This window comes from Camelus ferus, chromosome 4, assembly GCF_009834535.1.
Source record: "Camelus ferus isolate YT-003-E chromosome 4, BCGSAC_Cfer_1.0, whole genome shotgun sequence".
NCBI classification, from domain to species: domain Eukaryota; kingdom Metazoa; phylum Chordata; class Mammalia; order Artiodactyla; family Camelidae; genus Camelus; species Camelus ferus.
In genome coordinates this window covers 73334793-73343782 of record NC_045699.1, presented here as the reverse complement: position 1 = coordinate 73343782, position 8990 = coordinate 73334793, and the positions used below count along the sequence as shown (strand labels likewise).

Below are 8990 nucleotides of genomic sequence, written 5' to 3'. Positions count from 1 at the left end.
AGCCCAGACCCCTCTCCGGAAATCCCTGGGAGGGGCCGTGTCCAGCCCCACCCCAGGCAGAGCGGGTCATTCCTCTCCTGTCCAGCCCTGGGGGTCAGGGCTCCGCCCAGAGGGGCCAGCCACAGCCACGTTTGCTTTTGAGTTTCCAGGAGTGCCTGGGTTGACCTTCCAAGATTAGGAATCACTGGCCTAAACCCTGAGCTCCTGGAGAGCATGATGTGGGGGATGGGCTGAGCCACCTGGGGCAAGGGACAGACCTCTCTGGGCCTCAGTCTTAGCCTTCACACAATGGGTGACAACGATACTGACTCATGGGGCTCCTAGGAGGATTGCACGAGGCAGCGCTGATAAAGCGCTGGGCACAGACCCTGGCATACAGTAGTGCACAATAAGTGTTAGCAGAGAGGAGGACGGTCGTAGGCAGTAAGGAGATGGGAGTGGGGAGGGGGGTAACAGGGCACCGTGGTGGGGTGGTCAGGGGGCCCAGACCCCTGGAACTCAGTGACCCACCTCTACTGGAAGCAAGCCGCTGACCTAGAGGGAGCCACCCCAGGGCCTCAGCCAACCTGCAGTGCTGCTCAGCCAACTGCCGCGCTCTGGATTCCGCCCTGAGCACTGCGGTGGGCCCTGCTCTGGTCCCTGTTTGGGGACAGGCTGGCTCCAAATCCCGGGGAAGCAGCCAGGCAGCCACTTGCCCCTCCTCCCTGTCCCCAAAGGAGACACCCCCCCCCCCCGTGGCAGCCTTGGCCCTGCACTGGTCTGCTGTCCTGCAGTGGGTGGACACCCATGTTCTCCCTCCTCTGCTGCAGCCAAACCAGGGTGCTTTGGGCATCCTTGACTCCCAACCCCGCCCCAAAGCTTTCTTTTTCTATACACTCTTCCCCTCTTTCAGAACCACACCTGCTGCTGGACTGCCCTAAACGTTGCCTTCCCCAGGAAGCCCTCCCGTGTCCCCGCACCCCCAAGTCCAGGTTAGGCAGCCCTTCTAAGAGACAGTAATGATGGGTGTTCTCTGCACACTCGGCACAGGCCCTCCCGCCCTGCCTGCCTCACCTCCTCTGCTCTTCCCAGCACACCCCAAGGTTCAGGTGACGGCGCCCCAGCCCAGTTGAGAGGAGCAAGGCTGGCTCAGTTCTGCCTCCAGCGCCCAAGTCCTGACGGCCCTGAGCCCCCTCCCCAGCTGCCCAGGCTTCCTCGTCTTCTGTCTGCTTTCCCCTGCCTGCCATTTCCGCATTGCCGCCCGGCCCCCAGCCCCACTCGGTCCTGGACCCAAGGCCTCAGCAGAGTCTCCCGAATGGCCAAGCTGGACGGCCACCCCGGCTCTCGCAGCCCCACGGCCGCCCACCCCTCCTGGCAGAGCCCCAGAGAGCCCACAGTGTCACCATAAATACGGCCACTTTATTAACATACAGAGAGTACTGACGCACGACGGCACGGCCACGCGTGCCGTGAGAAACATGCCTCTTCCCGGGCATAAAGTGCGGTGGGTCCCTGCGTGCCAAGAGCTTCGTGTCGGGGAGGCGAACGATGCTAAACCGTGAGATTAAAATTCCTCTGGGAGGAGCGCACCTGCACAGGATCAGGAACCCGGCGGCCCCTGATCTCCCTGGCTGCCCCTCCCCCAGTCCTGGAGGGAGAGACGACGTCTCCAGGCCCCTGGGTGGGGCTGGGTGCCCAGGGCGGAACCACAAACGCGCCATCCTCATGGCTGTGTCCCAGGAGGGCTGGTGGGCGCTCTCGGGGGCTCTCCTACCCGGGGAGAGCAGAGGCTCAGTGTCACGTCTTCACAGCTGGGCGCCCTGCAGGAAGGGTGTCCGTGGAAGGGCCCCAGGAGCTGCTGCGGCCCCAGGGATGGGGTGCTCGGTCTCTGAGGGGCGGCTGCCGGGCCTAGGAGTGGGGGGGCCTGCAGGAGCGGCAGCAGGCCTTGCTGTAGTACCAGTGGCCGCAGAGGTTCACCTTGATGGCCAGGGCGCAGTTGGTGCCTGGCTGGTCCTGGCAGCTGTCGTCTGGGAAAGGGACACGGCCAGTGGGGCAGGGCATTGGGAGGGGGTCAAGCGGTGAAAACTCAACAGGACCCCCGCCCACCCCATCCCCCCAACCGCTCTCCCACTGGAGAGGGGGCTCCAGTCAACCTCCCTGCCACCCTTTTCCTGCCCCTGGCCCTCTGTGGGGATGTCACAAACCCTACCAAGGAGTTTCAACTGCGCACAGGAAGGGTACTGCTCAGAAGCCAGAGTTTGGGGGAGCCACTGGTCCCATCCCCAGAAGCCTGTGCTCCTCTACGCAACAGGCCGGAAGCAGAGTTCATCGCCCACCCCTGGTGCCCCTTCCCCTCCGAGCTTAGCACCCTCACGCACCTTCCAGGTGCTCGAGCCAGAGACCCTTGCCTCAGCCCCTCCCCTCCCCTCCTCCTGCGTGCCCAGCACCGAGCTGTTCAGGCTGAGTCGTCCTGGATCCCTGGTCCCCTGCCCCACCGCTGTCCCCCACCCTTCTGAAGCCAGATGCTCTTTCCAAAGTGCAGGCCTCGGCATGGCTCCGGGGACCCCAAGCGTGGGCCGGATCGCACGTGCTGCCCTTCCCTCCCTCCCCTCCCCACTGGGCTCAGCCGTTCCAGGAGGGGACCTGTGCTCCCCAACGACGTGCCTCAGTCTCTGGAGCCACTGGACCCTCCCCAGCCCCCGGCTAACCCCAGCTCGGCCTTCAAACCCTAGCTCAGCCTCAGCCCCTGATCTCCCTGGGGGAAGAAAGCCCCTGCCCCGCCCTCAGCCTCCCCCTCCTCACCTGGGGGCTCCGTGGGGCAAGGCTGCAGGTCACAGGCCTGTCTGCCAACAGGCTTCACCAGCGGGTCGCAGCCTCGGACGATGTCAGTCCCCTGGTAACACTTCACGTCTCGCATCCGCACGCCCACCCCGCAGGTCTTGGTGCACTGACGGGGAGAGACGGCATGGCCAAAGCCCCACCGGAGGAGGGCGGACCCCACCCCTGTTGCCAGGCTGCTGCGTCTCAACCGACACAAGACACGTGGAAGCTTGAGGTGACAAGGGGAGGGCGGGCGCTGGCTGGCAGCCAGGAGACGCTGACCCCCATCCCACCCAGTGCTGTTCGGTGTCCCCATCTGCACAGTGAGGAGGTGGGGAGGTCCTTTGGTTCCAGCTTTCCTGGGTCCTGTGAGAATGCTCAGGACGCACGGGGCCGTGGCTGAGGGAGAGCGCTGGTTCCCCACTCCGCTAAAATGCTGTGTTTGTTGTAAGCCAATTACGTGTATCTTCCAAAGCCACCAACCCCACCCATGGCTCCCCGTCCAGATGTTCCCCTTGGAAAACCCCGCTGAGCTACCCAGGACACCAGGGGCATCTGCTGACCCCAGTTACCCTACCGCCCTCCTGCCAAGATTCTACAGGCGGTGGCTCCCTCTGGCTCCCCCGATGTGGGTGACCCCGCATCACCCAGGCATGTCTGGGACCTGAGCCCTCGGTTTCCTGAGGGAGGTGGGTGTGGGAGGCCCCAGCTCTGGGCACCCCCTCCGGTTTTGTTTGCAGAGACGCAGGGAGAACTGATTAAGACTTAACAGGGAGGGCTGCCTGCCCGATGCCCGCTCCCAGTTTGCGGGGGCTGGTCCAGTCCAACAAGAGGCTGGCTCGCCACCGAGCACAGATGCCAGTCCGCCTTGGGTGGATGCCCCGAGAAGCCTCTGGCCATCCCTGACCCCCAGAGAGAACATGCATCTGGCCAGCCCTGGATCCCATTCCTCGGTGCCTGGGTGGATGGGACAGCTGGGAGGATACACTCTAACTGAGCCCCCATCCCAGGGAGGGGCAGCCACAGGCAAAAAGACAGCACCCCAGCCAGGAACAAAATGACGGCGGTCCACATCCCCACGGTTCAATCACCCGTCCTCCACCCACCATCACCAGGGCAACACAGGGCATGACCCCCCAGCGCTCCCAGGCAAGGACCACTCTGGGCCTCCCTGCCTGCTCCTGCAAAGCTGCGGCATTGCTAAGTGGCGGGTGGGGGAGGGGGGGCTTGGGGCATGGGAGGGTGATGCGGCTAAGGAGATAGTGAGGAGACAGTGGGAACCGATAAAACTGAGGTCTAGACCTGACCTCCCCGGTGCTGTGAGAAGGCTTCGGGGATGTTAGCAGCCCCCAGGGGCCCTGGGGCCCCGCCAGGAGGCCTCCACTGGAAAGGGGGCCAAGGAGGGAAACAGCAGAAGCTAAATCAGCCCCCTTCGCTCAGCCAGAGACCTGGGGAGGGGGGAGGGTCTGTCCCCTGCTGCCCCGTCTGTGGGCCCCAGGCTGCTCCCCCTCCTCAGACCAGCCACATGTACCCCGGGGTCTCACTGGGACGGGCTGGTCTGGGGCCTCCTTTCACTCTGCAGCGTCCTCACCCCACCTGCTACATCCCCCAGTAGCTGCGGGTCCGCCCTCTCTCCAAACTGGGGTTTCCTCCCCGCGTGGGATGGAAAAGAGAGCCCGTTCCTCACGGGGCGGCGGGAGGAGGAAAGGAGCCTGTTGGGCAGATCACTGGGCCCGGCCTGCCCACAGGGCCCTCAGAGCGAGAAGAGAGGGCTCTCCCCCAGCTATAGCGGAAGGAGAGATCTCAGCTCCATGTCACCCGCCAGCCCGAGGCCAGGGAGCCCATCAAACTGTGGAGGGGCTGGGCCTGTGTCAGGACAGTGGCTGCCATTCCTGCTGGCTTCCCTCTGCCCCCAGTGCACACATCCTGCCGTCCCCTCTGCATCTCTAATCCTGTATCCTTGCCTTGACTCTGGATCCCAGGGCCTAGGCCATGTTTGAATGAGCCCCGCACATCCCCAGTACCCACCTGGGATCTGTCTGTCTGTGGTGGGTGTCTGGCACACAAGCTGCCAAAGTCACGACTGAAAGGCTACAATGCCAGGCCAGAAGTGACCTGGGCCAAAAGAGGGCCAGGACAAGCAGGGCAGGGATCCCAGAGGTGAGAGCCGGGAGAGCTTTCTGGAGGAGGTGGCTCTCATACCTGCTGACCTGGGAGAGCTGAGAATCTTTCCAGGGATGGAAAGCCCTGATGGAGGCTGAGCCAGGGGTCGTGAGGAGAACTTGGGGGGGCAGAGAGGAGGTACTTTGGCAGGACCAGAACTCAGGCCTGGCCTCAGACAGCCTCAGAGGGGGCCAGCTCAGTGCTCACCTCAGACCAGGGGCTGGTGTACCACTTGAAGCAGGGCCTCTCGAAGCACGTGCTCTCCTCGGGGGGCTTCTTGGCCAGGCCGCATTCAGGGCCGCTGCGTGTCTGTGGCTTCCCGTTGGCCAGTTCCATGCACAGGACCAGTCTCTTCTTCACGCCTCGGCCACAGGTGGTGTTGCACTGAGGCCAGGGGACAGATGGAGCCGGGCCAGAGGTCAGAGGCCAGAGGCCACAAGGATCAGAACACAGGGCCCACAGCGGCTCCGGGGAGAGTGGCTCGGACAGGCCATAGCCAGTGGGTGTAAGTGCTTAGGTCAGGGGGAAGTCGCTGAGAGCTCTTGGTTCGATAGCCATTTGGCCCCAAACAGATTTGTTTAAAAACAATTTAGCAGAAACCCATCTGTTTTGAAACAAAATGGTTAATGACATGCGATTCAAGGTGATTTAGCTAAGGGTGAGCTGCCTGAAACAGCTGGCAGCAAGCGAGGTGGTTAAGGGCTGTCTGAAGCGGCAGGTTGGTGACCCTGACAGGTCCAGGGGCCCCGAGAACAAATGGGTGCCGGGCCAGAGGCCAAGAGCTGGGCGGCCGAGTGAGCCCACCCCCCTAGCCTGGGCTCACCTCTTCCGGGAGCGGAGGTCAGGGGACCGCTCCCGGCCCTGCGTGCGTCACTGGGCGTTCGCTACTTAGATTTGAGACGTTTTCAGCACTTTTCTTACCTCTTTGGGTTTTTTTTTTTTTTTTCTGTCAAATCAATGTTTTGTGAATCGTGCCATCACCAATTCCAATGAATTCCTCGTTGGACCAAGCTGTCATTCTGGCCACTTGGCTCTCAGCCAAACGCTCCCCCAGACAGAGGGGGCCCTGCTGCCGGGCTCAGGACACTCACCCGCTCCCAGTCCTGGGCCAGCCAGTGGGCGGGGCAGTTCTTGTCTCCGCAGGGGTGGATGGCCAGAGGCTTGGTCTCTGTCTGGCACTGAGACTCGGGCACCACCCGGCCGTCGCTGGTCTTGCAGTACACGTGTCTGATCATGCGGCCCTGCCCGCAGCTTCCACTGCACTGCAGGGGGCAGCCGGGGTCAGAGGCGGAGCCCTCTCCCAGGTCCCCAGACGCCATTCCCAAGAGACAAGCAGAGCCGGGGGAGGGGGAGGGTTGCCATGGCAACCACTTTCTAAACTAGCATTTTCTCTTCTAATTACAGAAATATTGCATGCGCGATGAGAAACACACAGAGGAAACACACCCAGAACACCTAACAGGGCCGTCTGCACCCAGCACCTGGAGAGGACCCCAGCGCGCATCTGTCATCCGGACCGGAGGCCAGAGCGGCAGACACACAGACAGGCAGGCGGGGAGCTTATAAAAGGGGGTCAGATTGCAACCGCTCGTTTCTGGATAAAGGTTTTGACTCCTCGTAACAACACGGAGGAAAACCAGCCGGTGTGCTTCCTCTATGGGAAAACTGAGGCACAGCCAGAGGGAAGCGCCTGGGACTTACCCTCACCGGCCTCACGCCCTCGCCACCCCTCCGAGCACAGCCCGGCCCGCCCTCACCGGCCCCCAGTCGGATACGGTCCACTGGCGGTCGCAGGGGGGGCCTGTGCAGTCCTTCTCCCCCACAGGCCTGGTGTTGGGGTCACACAGCTTCTCATCCTCCGAGCAGCGGATGTCCCTGGTCACCACGCTGCGCTCCCCACACTTGGCTGTGCACTGCGAGGAAGCTGGGGGTGAGGGTGGGGTCCACACTGCCCCGGATGCTGCGGCCCGGCTCACCCAGACCCCCGGCCCCCGCACCGGCTCACTCTGCGCATGCACACCTCCGACCACTCGGACATCTCCCACTGGGGCCCGCAGGCCGGGTTCCGGCACGTTTTGCGCTCCTCGGGCCGCACGGCCTCGGCGGCTTCGCACAGGTCGCTGTACACGGAGCTGTCGAAGCCGGGCGAGAGCATCTTCCAGCAGCGCACGATGCGGAACTGGTAGCCCTCGCCGCAGGTGCGCGAGCACTCGCTCCAGCTGCTCGTCTCCCACCTGCCTCGGGAGGGGGCACGGCCTTCAGCGACCCCCACCCTACCCTGGCCGCCGGGACTTTATGCCCCAACTCCTCCTTCCCCTGTGAGACCCAAAGTCACACTGAGCTAAGCCGGACAGGAAGCTGGTTGGGTCCCACAGGGGAGGCTGCTGCCCTGGCGACCCCAAGCCCACTGGGAAACCCCCAGGTGGAGGTGGGGTGCCCAGAGCCTGCACTTGGCCGGCCTGCCCAGGAACCCAGGCAGCCACCACCTGCTCTCCCTCCAGACCACCCACCTGGCCTTCCAGCCACTTAGGGGGCCAGGTCCCAGCCTTGTTCCTTTGCTGACGCCATTCCCTTCTCCCAGAGTGACTTCCCCTCCTGCTACGGCCCCCTCTTCCAAGGTAGGATCATGCCCCAGTGTCCTAGGTCCCTGAGCCCCACCATGGGGGCTCTGAGGGGAAGGGCAGACCCCCATGGCAGCACACCCAGCTTCTCACAAAGGGGCCGATGCTAGATGGAGCAGAGCCCCCATCACGGAGCAGAGGCCCCACCCCGATGGAGCAGAGCACCCCACCAGTGGAGCAGAGGGCCCCCGATGGAGCAGGCCTGGAGAAAAGAGGGTGTGTAGCTGCATTAGGGAGCAGGAAGTGCTTCCTCCTGCAGGCAGGACAGGAGGCCTGGGGGGCTAGAAAAATGAGGTCTCCCCCCACATCCCAGGGACACTGGCGGGCTTGGAATTTCAGGAATAATCCTTTTGGGCTTCTTAAAATTCTAGATGCACCCAGTAGGCCTGGGGGCGGCAGGGGCCAAGAGCCAAGTTCAGAATGATTCTCAGTCTGCTGTGGAAGACAGTGATGGAGGACCTACTGTGTGCGAGACACAGTGACAGATTATACTGCAAAACGGGAAGTCACAGAAGGCCCCCACGTCCCTCCCACAAAACCCAGTTGAAGGAACAGGATGCCAACTCCTGCTGCGCCCCTGGGCGGGGGCAGAGCAGAGCCCCCACTCCCCACACACACCCTGCCCCGGGGCACTGGGCGGCAGGTACCTGGGCTGGCACTCCCTCCCCGCGCAGAACTCCTGGACGGGCTCAGGCCTGGTCAGGGCGTCGCAGTAGCTGTCATCCACCTCAATGCCATCGTAGCGGACGCACATGGCGTAGGTCGACATGACCCCTGGGTTCAGGACAAAGGGAGGGACCCAGTGAGCTGATGGTGAGCCCCTTGCAGACCAGCATTTGGAACCTACGTGACCACAGGCAAGTCACCTGACCCCTCAGCGCTTTCTGGCTTAAATCGAGGTTAATGACAGTTACCAGCTTACAGAAGTGCGGGCAGAACCCAGTGGGGACAGCTTTGTGGGTCTGCCCTGCCCATGCCCCAGGGTCTGACCACTTCTCTTAGCACCCTCTACCCCATCCAGCCCAGGCTGGGTACCCAGTTTACACGTCACAAACCCTGGGCTTTGAATAAATTCAGATTGGCTCTTACAGAGGCACAGAGGCAAATACAGCCAGTGTCACTAATTTTCATTCATTCAACAATTACCCATCACTGGGTGGGTGGGTGGGAGAGGGGTGAGTGGATGGACGGATGAATGGTTGGGTACAGATGGATGGATGGATGGATAGGTTGGTGGGTGAGAGGATGGATGGATGGAAAATCTAACCCTTCCAGCCCTTCCCAGCCTCCCCAGACGCTCTATTACCCTTCGTCCTCCCTGCCCTCCGTGGCCTGCCCTAGTCCTTATCAGACCCCGTCATGAACTTTCTTTAATCATTGTCGTGATTAAATACCCAGGACTCTATA

General features: G+C 62.6%; 1 protein-coding gene across 1 annotated transcript in view; it reads right to left on the bottom strand.

Annotated features, from left to right (window-relative positions):
• Positions 1-1378: 1378 nt before the first annotated feature.
• ADAMTSL2 (ADAMTS like 2) overlaps positions 1379-8990 on the bottom strand; it is a 35643-nt gene continuing 28031 nt past the window's right edge. The window contains 7 exon segments of the mRNA XM_032478848.1: positions 1379-2006; positions 2782-2926; positions 5170-5346; positions 6054-6224; positions 6720-6875; positions 6983-7196; positions 8231-8357. Coding sequence (XP_032334739.1) covers positions 1888-2006; positions 2782-2926; positions 5170-5346; positions 6054-6224; positions 6720-6875; positions 6983-7196; positions 8231-8357 — 1109 coding nt within the window. The 3' untranslated portion in view covers positions 1379-1887.